Source organism: Miscanthus floridulus, chromosome 12 (genome assembly GCF_019320115.1).
Source record: "Miscanthus floridulus cultivar M001 chromosome 12, ASM1932011v1, whole genome shotgun sequence".
NCBI lineage: Eukaryota > Viridiplantae > Streptophyta > Magnoliopsida > Poales > Poaceae > Miscanthus > Miscanthus floridulus.
In genome coordinates this window covers 38,930,540-38,948,356 of record NC_089591.1, presented here as the reverse complement: position 1 = coordinate 38,948,356, position 17,817 = coordinate 38,930,540, and the positions used below count along the sequence as shown (strand labels likewise).

Here is a 17,817-nt window from a genome sequence, read left to right as displayed (position 1 = left end):
AAACTTTATCATCATCGAAGTTCATTTGAAAAAGATATGAATTTATTTGCACCGCAGCTATTTTTATGAATGGTTGACTTTATCGATCGCCCTTGAAAATCGATTACTAGGGATAGTGTACTTAACAAAATCGTCCCTAGAAATCACCTATTTTCATAGATGGTTGACATAAGCCGCTATCTTTGAAAATCTTATTTTCAGAGTCGGTTCTTTTAAGCCGACTATCCCTGAAAATAGGTATATTTTGAGTGACGGTTTACTTAACAGAACCGTCGCTGAAAATGTATTTGCATGGCGGTTTGTAGTTGCGGTGCTCCTCACCATACTTACCGGTGGTTTCTTATATCCTCCGTCTCTATTAGAAATAGGAGTCGTGTTCAAAAATAATTTATATACTAATGAAATGCCACTGAAGCCATACATGCACTACGCTACTATCATTTTGTTCGTGTACTTTGAGATGTGCCATGCGTGGTGCAGTTATCAATCCAATGTGAGTTGTCTTTTCACAAGAACATGGCATGTTTTCCCTGTATGCTTTAAACGTGCATGATTCATTGAACACTAATCACTTTTTTTGAGGGAACACTAGTCACCTTTAGCTTTGACAAAGATAACCTAGCCATCTTATCCTCGTGTGCCAGCATAATACTCGCCCGTGCCACAAGCAACGCCTTCCTTTTCCTAGTTTATGCAAGGATCATCCATCTGCCTTGGTTGCTATTGGTATGCTTGCTGGGTGTCCATTGCTGTACCTTTTCTTTTTAGAAGCGAAGATCTTTAATTAATTAGAACATAGGCTGTTACTACAGTCGCCCTGAAGCAGAGGTGTAAGGAAGCAAGGACAATTACCTGGCCTGCTAAACTGACCAATCTGTATAACCGGAATGTTTAGCACAAGTACGTGCTGTAGCAGTATTAGACCCTCTCCCTCTGAATGAAACACAAAGCATCGAGAAGAAAAGAACTCAACTCTCCGACAGTCTGACTACTGCTTCAAAGCCTCCCATTCTGCCAGCGGATACCACCAATGTGCCACGGCTCGGTGATTACTCTTCATCGTAAGATGCCCTATGAGACGTATATTTCAAGTTATCCCCTGTTTCCTTTAACCTGCAGGTTACCTTTTCTTCTTTGAAGATGATATGATTCATTCCTTCATCCTTCTTAGCTTTCAGTGAGATGCATCCTTTGCGTGTTGTCCTAACAAGAGAATACGCACCCTCTGTTCCAGTATTTATTATTTCCCAGCTTTTGTTATACGTGCTGAACTGCTGATATTTGTTTTGCTGCCTCCAGCTGTTCTTGTTCTCCCATTTTCTTGCTATCGCTTTCTTTCAGGTTATTAAAGAAGTGACTAACTAGTGGATGTTGTAAAAGTCACTAAAAAAGTCCGTCTATCTTCACAGGTCCCAAAAATAACAAATATCAGCTTGTTTCTTCATTACTCTTGGCCGTTCTTCATACCTACAATTGAGCCTTTTAATCAGCGGATGTTGTAGAAGTCACCAAAAAAAAACCTGCTTCCAATACTGTTAGTCTGCCTTGTTTTATTAATTTTCTTGCAATCAATTAAAGAATACAAAGAATCACTTATATTGTCGGCGGCTTTCCATTATTATTTATAAGAAAAAATGTGTCAAAAAAAGCACAACACTTCCAAGTACTTTCGTTTTTCTATTTTCTTGTAGTGCCATGAATGCTATATATCTACATATTCAGAAGGAAACAAGTCAGACGAGGCCCGAATGATGAGATCTATTTTTTTTTTTTTTTGTCTTTCCCTTTCATGTAAAGAAGTTAGAGGCTTGGAGCCATTTTTTTACTACTGATGGCTGGGCCAGTACTTAATTAGAGAAAAATAAATGTAGGTTAAATTTTAGGCATGCCAAGCTCTGGCTGCTGAAAATTGATCTTACAGGAACGATACCTGAAAAACAATTAATCACTTCTACTCTTTGAGCAGTTTGAGAGAGAATTTTTTCCAAGAGGTAATTACCAGAGAATTTTCCAACAGAGTGAAGGACTCCAACTATCTCAGAAGGATTTGTCAATGCTTTACAAAGTTGGTCCATCCTGAGATGCCTTGGCACGATTGTCACTCCATCCTGAGATGCCCTTTGTTCTTCAAACCATCAGGTTACCTTTTTCTTCTTTGAACATGCATGGTACGATACGTTCCTTCACTAACCAGAGAATATTGTCCCTCTGTAAGAGAAAGAGAGTACTCTCAGCTCTACGAGAATTTTAAGAGAAGTTTCTCATTGATGAGCCATACAAATTGGATATATATACTTGAATTCATATATGAGGAGATAGCATATAGTATTCTCAGGTTTAGTCTTTAGCTTTCAGACTTCAGAGAGATGCATCTTTTCTCCTTCGTGTGCTGTGGTACACAGAGAATATTGCTCTCCCTTACTGTATATAAGAGAGTACTTCAGCGGACAGATGACTCCCTCTTCTCAGCTAGCCGTTTTGCTGCCAAAATCAGCATTACTTTTCAGCCATGGAACAGTATTTTTCTCTCACAACAAATTAGCAGCAGCATCGACATCAGCCGAAAATCAGCCAGCCTAACACGGCGTAAATCTCTTGCATTGTCCTAACCAAGTTAGTGGCGAAAATCATTATTTCCCGACATTGGAATGCTCACATAATTGCATTATTAAATCAATTTAGGCTATTTCAAAGGAATGCAAATTCTAGGGTGTTACACTTGATCTTACAGGGAAGTTTTTTTTTGATAAAATCTTACAGGGAAGTTACCAGACAAACAAGTAAACACTACTTACTGTTTGAACATTTTTTTGAGACTGTTTTTTGCAAGAGGTTACGAGCGAATTTTCCAATGGAATGAAGGATTTGAGCTATGTCTCTGAAGGATTTGCCAATGTTATACCAAGTTCTTTCAAAAAATAATGTTATAACAAGTTGGTCCAACCGTGTGCATGAACATAACAACACTTTAGCCATGCTGATGAAAGGGTTCTTGTTTCAATCAGGCTCAGTCCTTTAGATAAATTGTGAATTACCGCAACAACAAAGAAAATATTACGACTACAGTCTTCGATTACTCTGCTTGTGTGCTTTATCAAGCCATGCCATTGTGCCTTGGAACGATTGTCACTCCATCCTGAGATACTTTTGTTCTTTATAAACCTGCAAGTTACCTTTTTTTCTTTGGACATTGTAAGATCCATTCCTAAAGTATTCTCAGCTTTAATATTTACTAGATTTCAGAGAGATGCATCCTTTCACCTCTGCGTGTTGTCATAATCATAACCAGAGAATAGCGTCCCTCTTTTGGTGTATATAAGCGAGAGTACTGCAGTGCCGTCCCTCTTCCCAGCTACCCCTTCTTGTTCACTCATTTCCATTCTCTCTTCCGTTCAGGTTCCGAACTGAGTGAGTGACTAATATACTATAAGAAAATCCATCTATCCTCCACAAATCCTCCCACCACCACCAAACAACAATTTGTTTTTCATTCTCTTGTTTCCCATTGGCTTTCATTCACTGCTTCATATACCGTTATGTTTCATCTATTTTTTCTCAATCCATTAACGAAAACAAAGCATTACCATATTTCTTGCAAATATATTGTTTCCCATTAGCTTTCTTCCAGATCTTGTTTTGAGGCCCTGTTCTTCTTTCTTAGTTTTCAACTGAAAAAACAAAAAAAAATCTTCGTTTTCTGCTGTTCTTTTATGCTACCACTTAGACTCTTCTTATAGTATTGACTTTTTTTTGTCTGTTTGATGATTTCATACTTGATGTCTAGCAAGTAATTGCTTCTTCTAGTAACAGATAAATGGATATACCAAAAACAAACATATGGTACAAGCTCCTTCAAACTGAATCCCCCCAAGTCATCTGAGTAAATGATTTTCATCCACATAACATCATCGATTCTAGCACGAGGTAATAATATCCTTCTTCCTTGTTTCATTATTACCAATGCTCAGAAAATCCGAGTAATGTAATGGCTGTGTGAGCTGCTCGTGTTTTCTCAGGGTCACAAAGGAGTGAGTGCTTCTGGAGAAAACATATATAGTGGCAACCTTCAGCCTTAAGAATTGATTTTTCGGAGAAGGAATTGTGTGACGTCATAGCACACGAAGTTATTCCTGGCAATTTTACCATAAACAATGACGCCATTGGCAAAAGCAGAGGTAAAAATAACTACATCAGTGATTAACATTATTTTTTTGAAGGCTCTTGATTAACATTAATTTTAACTAAACTCATACAAAAATTTCAAAACGATTATGACGAGATATTGTTAAAGACTTAGAAGGTAACTTGATATAGGCTAATGATCTCGCTTGGACATTTTGTCAAATGTCAATCAATTAGTAAAGTAGCATCTTGCTCCTATCAGTGGTGATGTTATCTCTTTGAAAAGTAATTTATAGGGCAATTGATCTATATTTACCCCACCTGAAAATTTTAACCTCTGGTCATAACTGGTTCTTCCCCTTTTTCTATTATGTGGTCTACAACACCATATTAGTAAGTAGAATTAGTTTGTCGCAAGGAAATCATATATATGAAGCAACACAATTAGTCATAATGCTACTACGTAGACATAAAAATGTTTTTGTGTTTTTTTTACAGGTCAAAATGTGGAGCTGATTCTGTATCTTACATTCTGGATGCGTCAATATGGGGCCATATTGGATCTAGAGGGATATGCCAGGTATGCCCAGCATACGGCTTCCAGTACGTGCGCATATGTATTGCAAAAAAATAAAAACAAATTTATCTATATAATCGTTGGCTAAAAAGTCAAATAATTATTGAAAATTACATATGCACACGGTTCCAGTACATTCAAATTGCACACCCAACTACCTAAACTCATCCCGATTCTCATCCCGGTCATGGTACTTGGAAATTGCACACTCATATCCCTAAAGTTGTATTATTTTATCATTATGGTTCATCCACCCCCTGCACTACCATCCTCACATCCGCTACACCACACATGCCCGCCTTACCCACTAGCCATGTGGAGTTGCACCATGCTCACCCTACTACTCCACGACGGCCTATGTTGTATCGTCGGTGCAGTGGGCCATGCCATGCCCAACCTTGCCGCCATGCCGCGTGTTACAATGGCACTGTAGCGATGGCCCTGTTGTTGACGAGGGAGGTGAGGAAGACTAGGAGAGTGAGAAACCAAGTGCGAGGAGATGGCGAGAATGAGCATGAGTTCATACAAGTTGAGGGAGAGGAAGGGGTGTGGATGAGGTGGTGGCAGTGGTGGTGTTGAATGCAATGGCCGCAAGGCAGGGGCTGACACCACGGTGAGATGGAGGAGGAATGAGTCGAAAAAGCGAAATCGAGGAAGACTGCGACGGAGAAGGCTTGGCTTGGACGTGCAGTAGGGCAAGCATGGCATGGGTGGCCAAGTGGCGTAGCAGGTCCTAGGAAGCTAGGTCTACACATCCTTCCTAAGCTCTTGCCACACATCTCGACCCCTGAGCGCTACACCACTATGGGTGGACGAACGTGGTGCAGCGGGGTGTGTTTGCACGAGTGTGGTGGGCATATGCCATGTATTGTAGGGAAGGGGATGTACCAGGATGGTATAGATAGTAATACAAGTTTAGGAAGTTGAGTGTGTATTTTGGAAGTATCAAAACCATGGTGAGAACTTAAGACAAGTTTAGAGAGCTGAATGTGCAATTTAAAAGTATCGTGACTTGGATGAGAATTTGGGACAAGTTTAGGGAACTGAATGTGCAATTCGAAAGTACTGATGCCTAGATAAGAACTCGGGACAGGTTCGACAACCGCTAGTGGAATTTACTTTTATTTTTATTTCCTTTTTAGCCATCTTTTCACGTTATAAGCTGCGGCAAATACTTTTGTTGCTCACAGGTTTTGTTAACCGAGAATTTTGTCGTCTACTAATCAAACTTAAGTCATGGCATCATCATTTTCTGTTGACACCGAGACATTGCATGAATGGCGTGATCGTTTACGAAGTATCAGCTTCTGGTATGTATCTTTAACATATTTCTATATTTTCTTTAAACTTACAGCGAGCTTCAGTTATTTGCACTTTATGAACGCTAGCTTGATCTCTCTATATACTCTCTCTATTTTGAAATTTAAGGTATCATAAATTTTTTTATGACATATCATGAGGTAAAACAAATGATGCAACCCTTAGTCAGAGTGAGATATTCTGCTTACCATATTTTGAGCATGGAGTTGGATCACGATAGACATTAAAGATCTGTACCCATGTGAGTGAAGCATGGGATGTTAATAAATAGTATGCGCAAGTTAATTCACTTAGAATCCTTATAATTTGAGATAATTTGTTAATGCTTGGATATCATATATATTAGTAGGATAGGAGTAGAAACTAATATTTAATTTATACTTTTGACATAGACCAAAATAATTTTCTTAATTGTACCTTTTAAAACTTGTAATAGCATCTCCAAGACACTCTCCCATCACATGGCTCTTTATCATAAAGTTAGAAAACAAAAAAATTAAAGTGCAATAGACTTTCTAAATCACTCTCCATCTTTTTCACTCTCCAAAACCACACTTCTTACTCTCCACTACGAGGAACTCCAAGAAACCAAGAGCCTCTTTATATCCGGGTATGGGAGTCTGGCGTCGCTCACCGCTCAGGTGACTTGACCCATGCGGCCAAATCCTAGAAGCAACGTCACACCAATCGTTACTTAGTTAGTACAGCCGTTAGTCTCCACCGCCTGGCGGTGATCTGTGTCCAGTGTGCGCCCCTATTCCCAAACGGCATCTCGTCGTGACGAAGGCTACGGAGCTTGTATTGTTTCCCAAATCCACTTAATGAAGCACGTGCTATAGCACGCTTTCAAAAAAATCCTTATAATAGAGGATTTGGTGAAAAAAATGCCCTCCAACGTACAACATCTTTAATTATATCTCCAAATGTTGCCATCATCTATTCTAGATTTCTCACTAGCAAAAGATAGAGAATGGGGTTAGCTATCTAGAGTGTAGACAAAATATAGAGAAGCTACTAGAGGGTGGAAAGATATAGAGAGCAGCTTTTATTCAAATGACTCCTTACTTGATGATTTAGAGAGTGAGTTTGACAAAGCCTTTTAAACATGCTCTAACAGAAAGACTATGAAAACAATGTTTGGTTCGGCTACTAAAAAGTGCTTTTGCTACCAAAAAGCAAAAAGCCAGCCAAATGAGTACAACCAGAGCTATTTTCTAGAAGCACCTGCTTTCACGTAGTATAATTTTCGTAGCACCTTGGACTCTACTTCTGTCTTTCAGCTTTTCCATGTGGGTGGGAATAGAGAGACGTTTTATAGCTGTTTCAAGGGAGTTAAAGAAATGGTGGTAGGTGACGAGGTCATAACATAGGGCTATGTAACTCCCTAGGTAAGAGGTTCCCGACCGAAGGACCCCCGACCGATCCCTCCAGGACAGCTCAGGGGCTACACCCCTCAGGTGCGCTCGCACGCACCCTCCGGCTTAGGACTGGGCCGAGCCCGAGCACGTACCCCTCTTCTGCTTGGGGCTCGAAGGCTCACCCGAGCCGCAGCCTCCCGATCGATGGGAGCCCGAACCCAATCCTTGGCCCCGGCCTCAAGTGCAAGCCAAGGCCCGGGCTGGAAGCAAGCGCCCCGAGCACCCAAGGCCCTGGGGCTCGCCAACGCCGCACCGCAGGCGCATCATTGTCAACCTCTCCTCCAACAGGGTCACGTACGAGGTGTGACACAAAGGGACAAAACCCCTCCGCTAGCTTATGGGGCTCCCGGGCCTGCTCGGCAACCCCTCAAGCCGGACACCTTCGCTACCAAAGAAGACTCTAGAAGGTGCACCTGGTGGAGGCTAGTCCAAGCTAACAAATCCTCACGGTCAAAATGCAAGCCCCTCGTGGACTCCGGCGCACATAGACCAAACACTAGACCCCCCAAACTGCCATGAACCCGACCTACCTCGATATATAAGGGGAGGTCAGATCCTACAGAGGAGGGAGGACGAAACCAAGATGATTCAGAACAGATCATTCGAGTCCTCTCCACCGAATAGCTCGAGCTCTACACCGAGAGCAGAACCACTCCGAGAGGAGTACCGAGAGCTCCACCACCCTTTCCTTCGTCTTCCTCCTCTCCGATGAGGAGGAGATGATGGGGACATGATTTCCGATCTTCCGTTAGGTTGATGATAACTATCGTTTTAGGCGTAGCACGACACCCGATCGGCTTCAGATCTAAAGACCCGAACCCTGCAACCTTAGCACCACAACTCCTCTGGTTATCAACCGTGTCACCAATCTAGTTGACCTCGCCAAAAAGGCTAATCCCTGCCTGCGAAACGAAGAACACAAGCAAGAACTTTAAAGTACGCAGCTCAAAGTATGGGACAGACTGCAGATTGTATGATTAAGTTCTCAAAGTGGGGTCTCACAAACCAATGAACGGCAACTGTCAATGGACAGAATGATCTAAGCAAAACCCAAAACCTAACGATGACGGTGACGTATGATTACAAAGGTCTTAGGGTCGTCGCCTACCCTGGACGAGCCCCCCTAACGGGCTCAAAGACGATACACGGCCCATTGGACCAAATACGGTGACGCAACACCCTGATAGATTCCGGACGCTGAATTGTTTCAATGATTCCCGTTGATTCTTAAGGCATTTTTTATGTCGGGCCACTTCCATTGGTTTCCTTATGAAATTATCTTTCCATCCATATGTGGATCGTCGAAAACAGAGTCCAGACACGTCCTGGGTGACCGGTTTATGGCAGACTGGTCCTGGAGACCGAGGCAGACCCGAATTCATGTTGGACCAGGCCTCCGGCTTATGTTGGATGTCCTTGCTGGTTATCTTTGCCTCATCTCTTCCTCCAAGTTCCTCATGATCCTCTCCAATGTTCCTAAGAAATATAACCTTATTAGGTAGTAGTCTATTCTCAAAAGTATGAAAATGATCGTTTAAGAACGAGCTCACCTCTAAATTTAGCTAGCGCATTTGAGTTCGGATCATTAGACCTTGCATATTGTTTGGAGGATCAGCGGGTGCATCCGAAGGAGTGATTTCCTCATCAGGAGACCTCACCGTCGATGAGCCTAGGATCTACACCGAGCGATCCCCTGCCAAATCTCCCTCTTATATTCTGTTGGAACCCCCCGATTTGGGTGCTCTTGAATACAAAGATCATCAAACTGCTAGACATAGGGCCCCGATAACCCAAACCAGGATAAACCTCTATGTCCCCCGTGTGATCTTTAAGTTCTTTGTGTTCTTGAGTCCACCCGAGCCACAGGAGACCTCACACTTTGTGACACCCGACGAACAACAATACTTACCGGGGTTTCGACCCCGCGACAATAGGTTTTATAGTTATTTCAATCAAACAGCCTATATCTTTTTCACAGCGCAACTCACAATAGCTTTTTCATAGCTCACAATAGTTTTTTCATAGCCTACAGCTGAATGAAATAGACCCTACATCACTCTCTAAATACAGTATATGGTAGTTCTATCATGATTTTTTTTCACACAAGAAAAATGGTATAACCAACTTAGGGGGTGTTTGGTAGGGCTCCTCATGAGGAAGGCTCCTCTAAAATGGCTCCGGCTCGTCTGTTTTTCACTGAAAAACGTCTCCTCGTACAAAACATTTGGTAAGGCTCCTCCGAAGGTGTCGGGAAGGAGCCCTACTGCATTCTCGACTCGAGCTCCCAAGTCGCTTCCTGCTCTATTTGATTAGTCCAAAGAACCTTCAGATACTTGAGCGTCCTTCGTTGCAAGACTTTATCAGCCTCCTCTAAAATTCTTACAGGACGTGCCTCAAAGGTCAAGTCTTCCTTGATGGTTTCTGGTTCCAAGGTCATATGTTGCTCTGGGTCCCGTAGGTATTTTCTCAGCATGGAAACATGAAATACATTATGCACACCACTCATAGAATTGGGTAGCTCCAATCTGTAAGCCAACTTTCCAACACGTTCTAATATTGGAAAAGGACCATGATACCTTGGGCTAAGCTTTCCTTTAACCCCAAATCTCACTACACCTTTATTAGGAGAAACCTTCAAAAGTAGTTGATCCCCAACCTGAAACTCCAGGTCTCAGCCTCGTAACATCAGCATAACTTTTATGCCTGCTCTATGAAGCTAGCTTTTGTTGCCAAATTTCAGCAACACGCTCAGTCATCCTTAGAACCCAATCTGGTCCGAGAGCTGCCTTTTCACCCACTGCTTCCCAACAAAGTGGTGACCTGCACTTCCTTCCGTAAAGGGCATCAAAAGGTGCACAACGAATGCTAGCATGGTAACTATTGTTATAAGCGAACTCCACAAGAGGCAAATGCTCCTCCCAGCTTCCTTTCCATGACAGAACACATGACCTTAGCATATCCTCCAAAGTTTGAATTGTACGCTCGGATTGACCATCCGTTTGAGGATGAAAAGCCATGCTAAGTATCACATTAGTTCCCAAGGCACTCTGCAAGCTCTCCCAGAACTTGGAAACAAATTTAGCGTCTCTATCAGAAACAATGGTTTTTTGCACCCCATGAAGTCTCACAATTTCACGCATATAGATTGGAGCTAAGTCACTTGCTGAATTTGTAGAACGGTAAGGAATAAAATGAGCCACCTTACTCAGGCGATCCACAACAACCCAAATAGCATCCCTCCCTTATGGAGTACGTGGTAAACCAGCCACAAAATCCATAGCGATATCCTTTTAGTATAAGTACGTGGTAAACCAACCACAATTTAGTATAAGTAAATTTTTTATTAATCAAATAAAATATATTAATAGTACACCATTTAAAATTCTAGTCCGTGCGAGAACACGGGTTGATGGACTAGTATTCCTCGTATTATATGGGCATTTGAGTCCTTTTAACCATCTTTTCGTGTTAATAAGCTCATGCAAATACTTTTGTTGCTCACAGGTATTGTTAACTGAGAAATTTGGTCCTCTACTACATAAACTTAAGTCATGGCATCATCATTTTCTGTTGACACCGAGACATTGCATTTATGGCGTGATCGTTTACGAAGTATCGACTTCTGGTATGTTATCTTTAACATATTTCTATATTTTCTTTAAATTTACAGAAAGCTTCTGTTATTCGCACTTTATGAACGCTAGCTTGATCTCTCTATATACTCTCTCTATTTTGAAATTTAAGGTATCATAAATTTTTTTATGACATATCACGAGGTAAAACAAATGATGCAACCCTTAGTCAGAGTGAGATATTCTGCTAACCATATTTTCAGGGTGGAGTTGCATCATGATAGACATTAAAGATCTGTACGCATGTGAATGAGGCATGGGACGTTAATAAATAGTATGCGAGAGTTAATTCACTTAGATTACTTATAATTTGAGATAATTTGTTAATGCTTCGATATCATATACATTAGTAATCTTATGCAACACCGAGTTTAATAGCACATATGCTCACATTTTTTTGGATTTGTTCTATGAATTAACGTTGTGGTAAACAAGGTGCCCAGCAAATTAAGTGCATATGCTGACTTCTCGTCAAGTTTGATATTTATTGGCTCAGCTCAGTATCCTAGAGGTGCTCACAGAGATAGGATAAGCATGTATATATTCATACTGATGAGTGTGCGTGCGTGTATATATATTAGCATCTACGTCTATACTGTTTTTTAAGAAAAAGAATAACACGATACTGGGAAAAATTATTTCTTTATCTTTCGCATGCCTACTACCAACGGGAGCATTTTCACTCCGATATATTATTAACATGAAATAGATTTGTCCATAAAATTAACATGCGCAAAAAGGTGATTTTGTATGTTCAGGAACAAGAACATCTAGTATCGACTTCAGCACAAGTGTTTATTACTTGTCTTCACACAGAGTGTTGAAAATCGTACTCCACGTGGAGTAGAAATTTCTCGCTAATTAACAAGAAGCAAACTATATGTAGGACTCCATGCACGTGTAAAAAAAAGAGGATAGCTAAGTAGGTAGTTACTGACCCGTACGTCGAGAGCGCAAGTTGTTTGATCATGCACTTAACCGGTCCTTTTTTTCTATTTGTGCGGCTAGGCTGGATGGATATCTCAAGAGCCCTGCGTATCGAGACTTGGAGCAAAAACTCGATCGGTTTAGATTGGTGATGTGGAATGTTGGGGTCGGACCCACAGCATGTTTCACACGAGCTATCTCAAGCATCACTCGGGACGTAAAGATCAAGAGACATGGCCCCTATGACCACGTGATAGAGGTGGACATGAAGCGAGCAGCAGCACAGCTGGCAGGAACGGAACTGAGCATTAATGACAAGCTGCATTTCAAAGTGGCGGAGCAGCTCGGGCTACTCGACCAAGAGCAGGAGCAAGAATACGACAGGCTCTTGGAAGAGGATGACGAGCTGCGGTACTATACCTATGGCCTCTCGTCCTTACAGCATAAGCTTTCAAGAACACTGCATAAGCTTTCAACATCATTTGAAGTACCTCAAATAATCCAAAAGCTAGTGATGAAGAAGTACCTGCTGGTGGTCGAGAACCTCGACGAGCCCATCAAGCCCATCAACCTTACTGCTTCAACAGAGGGCTTATGCTTTCCTGCCCCTGGGTGGAAAGACTCCTTTTGGTGCGTATCCACCACCACTCAAGATGTGTACTCAAGAGCAGATTATTCTTGTCTAATCGAATCTTTTAGTGGGGATGATATGGTGATTCTTACTCTCTACTCACTGCATCAAGCGGCCAAGTACATCTTGGCTGCGGTCGCCCACAAAGACGAGCAATATTGGCACCACGTGGTTGTCCGGTGCTTTCACTACGCCACCATGCTCCTTTCCCCCCACTGTTCATCGCCTCATGGAGATGGAGGCCAGAAGAGATCTGCTGCATTAGCCGACATTACTTCAGATGAGCTGATACGCCAGTGGTCTGCACAATGCATCCTTGTCATCGACACAGAAAGAACGGGGGAGACTACAGGCAGTAGTTATGATGGCAAATACAGTGATATATACCAAGTTGGAAATCTCATCCTTGAAGCTTTCCGAGAGTACTCCTTGCTGGAGATCCCCTTTTCTCCTGTGACGACTGAAGCTGAAGAAGCCACAAAATCTGCTGCACACTTCCTAGCATGTCACAACCTCATCGCAGAGCACCACACAACCGATGAACTTTGCGACGGAGACCATCCTAGGTTGGAACACATGCAGTGGATCTCACATGTGGGAGACCAAGGATGGCATTTAAGCAGGGAATGGTTGAGCTACGGAGCTAGTGGCCCAACAACACTCATTTTAAGGCATTGCTCACAGCAATCAAGGTTGCTCATGAAGCTTGAATCCGATCATTTCTTTGCCAAACTCAACTGTCTTCGTGCTCTTGATCTCTCCTACACTCCACTAAAATCACTTCCTCCATCAATCTGCTACCTCCAAGAACTCCAGTACCTTTCCCTTAGGGGCTGCTTTAACCTCACGAGTCCATTCAGCTTCCCCAACACTGAAATTACTCTCAATGAAATCAATAGCAGCAAAAATCTCAACTTGCTCTGCTTTGATCTTTCCTACTCAAATATAAACACATTCCACAACGACTTCTTCTGTAGCATGCCTAATCTGCAAGAGCTCTTGCTTGTCAAGTGCTCCAACCTTGAGGAATTGCCACCTTCCGTTGGTGCTTTGTCTAGTCTAACAAAACTCGAGCTCACAGGGACTCAAATAAAATCTTTTCCTATGGAGATATTTGAAGAGATGAAGAATCTTCGATCACTGAAGCTAATTGAGAACAAGAACTTGTTGTTGAGGCGACTGTCCTTGCGTGGATGTAGAAAGTTGGAGTTTGTTGACATTAAGGAGGTTGGTGCTTTGGAGGAGCTTGATCTATCTGCTACGGCTATCAAGGAGCTCCCAGACAGCATCCCTAATCTGCCAGAGCTTAGAAAATTGTTTCTCTTGGGTGTTCCTTCCCTGAGACGATTTCCTTGGCATAAGCTGCAGAGACTCCCGGATGTGTTTTGCTTGGATCAGTGCTCAAACAGAACCATTAATCATTCGGATCATCCACAAGGTGCTCAGGTGTGCATAAGTGATTCCAGATTGTTTTATAGCTTCGGTTATGACACCATGAATTCAGTAAGGGCTGGAGAACTTTTGACAACTTTCTATGTTCGAGTTACATCATGCAAGTCCACAAGCAGCAAGTTAAAGGATGAAGAGGACATGGTGATGATCAACAAGGTTCAGATGGCACCACCAGCTTACGCTGATATAAACCGTCTGTATCTGACAGACGGAGTCTCTATGGTGTCAATGGATGACGTACCTCCCTTTCGGGTGACCAAGCGTCACGTGGAGATCTCAGCTGCTGATCGGTATCCCCGTGGTCTGGCATATCTTCTGACAGTCACCAAATCGATTAGCATGTTGGGTGATACTCATGTCTCCTGTCTCAGTGATCTGGGTGATCGTAGTTTCGATGAGCTAGAGGAGTGCATGCTCCGACGGTGCCATCGGATGGTGCAGGTCTTCAGTCATAACCGGGATGTACTATCTCTACAAAATGCACATGTCTCCCGTCTCAGAAGTCTAACCCATTTCTACCGTGGTGGTGGTGGTGATAATTTCAATGCACTGAAGCACCTCTTCTTAGAGTACTGCCCGAGGTTGGAGGGCATCGTTCCACGTTATTTCTGTGAGCTACCAAGCCTTGAGACGCTGGACATCCTGTGCTGCTACAACCTCAAGGCAATTTTCTATGACGATGGTCCTCATTCATCTCCTGCTGGTTACACGCTCCCATGTCTCCGGAGGATACGGCTCCAGGAGCTGCCACTGCTGGAGCATCTCCACGTCGACAACCCCATGCTGATCGCGCCTGCGTGGGAGGAGCTCCACGTCCGCGGCTGCTGGAGCTTGCGCCACCTCCCACGCTTCCACCAACAACCAGACAAGGCCGTGGAGGTGAGCGGCGAGCTGGCCTGGTGGAACAAGCTGTGCTGGGATGGCACACACTCACACCATGGCAGCTACAAGCCCATGCTTCCCCCAGCTTTCGCTTCGCGCCGCGAGCGGGTCGTCATCGAGAGCTATCTCAGATGAATGAATATACCATGCCCAAGCGCAAGATTGATAAATCATCCAGTTAATCGATCGGTACGTCTTGCGATTTCAGTTTCCATTATTAATTAATTATATTAGCTATCGTATACTATTTTTATCCACCCGATCAGCTTCCAATAATCATTTTTACTTATTTTGTCCATTCCAGAGAAAGCCATCATCCCGTTAATAATTCCTGCTCGCCGCCGACGCCAATTGCATGCATCTGGAGTTGGAGTGCCTGTCTGCTGCCTCTTCAGTTTCGCGTTCGCCAACATGTGCGTGCCTTCCATGATTTGATTGGTCCATGTGTGTTTAGTTCACCGCTTGTCGGTGTGCAACTGCACCTGCCGTAGCAATGGTTTGTCTCCGCTGGTTCATTGACCGGCCTCGCTCCCTGCAGGATGGCCGCTGGTTCAGTGACAGCTCTGTTTTCCGCTTGTAATAAGCATGGCCATCTCCGCATGGCAAATTATCAGATTAGATGTGTCATGCATGCGTATGCTTTGTACGTATTGTTTTTTTTTTTTGTACGTGTTGTTGAACTTGTTATCTGATTCATGCTTGAAGTATTGAATTGTATTGAATGACTGAGCCTCTGCTCCGTGTGGAAGTAAGGTGGAACTGTGGAAGTAAAGCACCGGCACACGGATTTATTCAAATCAATGTTGCTTTGCTCTTTAATTAGTCCTTCTTTATCTTTACAAAGAGAAAAGGGGTTACCCGACCAGCCCTGCAATATGTTCGATCACCACTATGCCTTTAGTCTTTAGTTAAAGTACTAATGCTCCATCCAGCTCCTCCCATTATTTTGTCTTTAGAAAGAAAAAAAACACATATTCACGAAAAGTAGGCGCTTCTATGCTCACGTTGAATCAAAAGAAAGACTAGACTGACGAAGGTGGGGATTAGATCACTCGAATGATACAACACGGATATAAATAAAAGGAATGAAGTTGGGATCAGAAATTAGCTGCATTAGTGGTGTGGATAACCAAAGCAGGGTGTGCATAAAGATATTGGTAAGGACAATCTCTTGTGGGGCATCTGATGCAGTGATAAGAAACTCACTCTAGGAAAAGAAGAATACATCCAACTGTCCTATCTTTGAATTCCCTTTTATAGAATTTGTGGGCAAGGACGCATATCTTGAGCTTAGGAAATCTTTAGTGGGCTAAGAGATCCAGGGCTAAGTTGAGTCCTAACACAGGCCAGAGCTAGACCAACAAATGCCTAACACAGTCATGATGAGGAAATTCGTGGTCGGTCCTCGAACTTGGCACGAGATGTCTACTAAGTCCCTATACTCTTAAAATACTATTTCTGGATAATTAAACTTAGCGTTTGGGTTTCATGTAGGTCCAAATGAATCTTAACTCACACTGTACGCTGACATGGCACCATGGGCCCACTTGTCATCCCTTCTCTCTCTCATAGCCGCCGGGGACAAGCGGCCATCGCTCGAGCCCGCCACCTCCTCGGACTAGTCCTTCTCGTCGTCGTCCACCACCTCCTCGTCTTCCCAGCTTAACCGGCCCCCAGCCATGTTTCCCTGCCGCGCCGGTCGACAAGGCTCTGCGCGACTTGCCACGCGAATGCGAATGTGAATGCGACGGCGCGCGCGTCTCGGTGACCGCGGCATGTAGGAGGCGGGCAGGCGGCAGAGGAACGCGGCCAGGAGGGGCGCATCGGTGGCGAGAGGCAGCGTGTCCACGACGGCCTCTTGCAGCGCGTGCTGGTCCGCGTCCGCCTGGTCCCGGCAGCCGGGCACCACGGGCGCGAGGACCCGCGGCCAGGACGCGCGCCGTGTACGCAGTCGCCGCGGCGGCCACCACCTCCGGGCCCGCGCGTCGCAGCGGAGCGCCGCCGCGTACGAGGAAGGCCGAGGCGCAGCGTCGCGCGCCGTGATCTCTAGACTGCCGTAGTAGTAGCGCTACGACGCGGCCCATCTTCTCGGTTTGGTGCTGCACACGAACCGTGGCAGCTTCTCTGATTGTATTAGCCTTCTACTTATACACAGTCTACGCTATAATTGGAAAGCAAAAGAAAGGAAAGGGAGCAGCCAAGCCAATCTCGTGCCCTCCGGCCTCCGCCATGCACGCCATGCGCCTCAAGGTCCTACAAATCATGCGTCATCTCACAAGACGACGACGGCTCCAGCTCCGCCCCGGCGTACCGCGGCGTCGGCACCTTCCCGTGCCCAGAGATGGCGGCACGCGCACGACGTCGCCGCGCTCAGCATCAAGGGCGAGCGCGCGCTGTGCTCAACTTCCCAGACCTCGAGCGCGCCTGTGCCAGGGCTCCCTCGTGCCACGTGACGTCGGCCGGCGCCGCACGCGACACCATCTTCGGACAGGGGAAGGTGGCCAGCCGGCGCGGTGGCGTCTTTGAGGGAGGGAGGACCGGAGGAGACTAGGGGAGAGGAGAGAGGAGAGAGGAGTAAAGGACAAGAAAGAGAAGGGAGAGAAGATGAGAGTGGGCCCATATTGCCATGCCAGCGTACAGTGTAAGTTAAGATCCATTTGGACCTATATGAAACCTGAAATCAAGTCTAAGGACCTAAAAATAACATTTTGATAGTATAGGAACCTAGATGACACCAATTGTCAAGTTCGAGGACCGGTCCTGAATTTTCCTCCTTCATTAAAAAGAGTGGACTGGAACTTTACAAGCATGAGAGGCATATAACTATAGACCACCCAACACGGTAAATAAAAGAAC

At 44.1% G+C, this 17,817-nt stretch overlaps 1 protein-coding gene across 2 annotated transcripts; it reads left to right on the top strand.

The window, feature by feature from the left end:
- The first annotated feature begins 3,830 nt into the window (after window positions 1–3,830).
- LOC136496914 (uncharacterized) lies at window positions 3,831–15,712 on the top strand. Of its 2 annotated transcripts, XM_066492694.1 has the most exons (7): window positions 3,831–3,924; window positions 4,017–4,175; window positions 4,621–4,702; window positions 5,890–6,009; window positions 10,942–11,062; window positions 12,078–15,150; window positions 15,266–15,712. In XM_066492694.1, exons 5-6 carry the CDS (start codon window positions 10,989–10,991, stop codon window positions 15,094–15,096), a joined length of 3,093 nt encoding a protein of 1,030 aa, XP_066348791.1. In that variant the 5' UTR covers window positions 3,831–3,924; window positions 4,017–4,175; window positions 4,621–4,702; window positions 5,890–6,009; window positions 10,942–10,988; the 3' UTR covers window positions 15,097–15,150; window positions 15,266–15,712. The 2 variants fall into 2 exon arrangements, with proteins under 2 accessions (XP_066348791.1, XP_066348792.1); XM_066492695.1 differs by lacking the exon at window positions 10,942–11,062.
- Window positions 15,713–17,817: the final 2,105 nt, after the last annotated feature.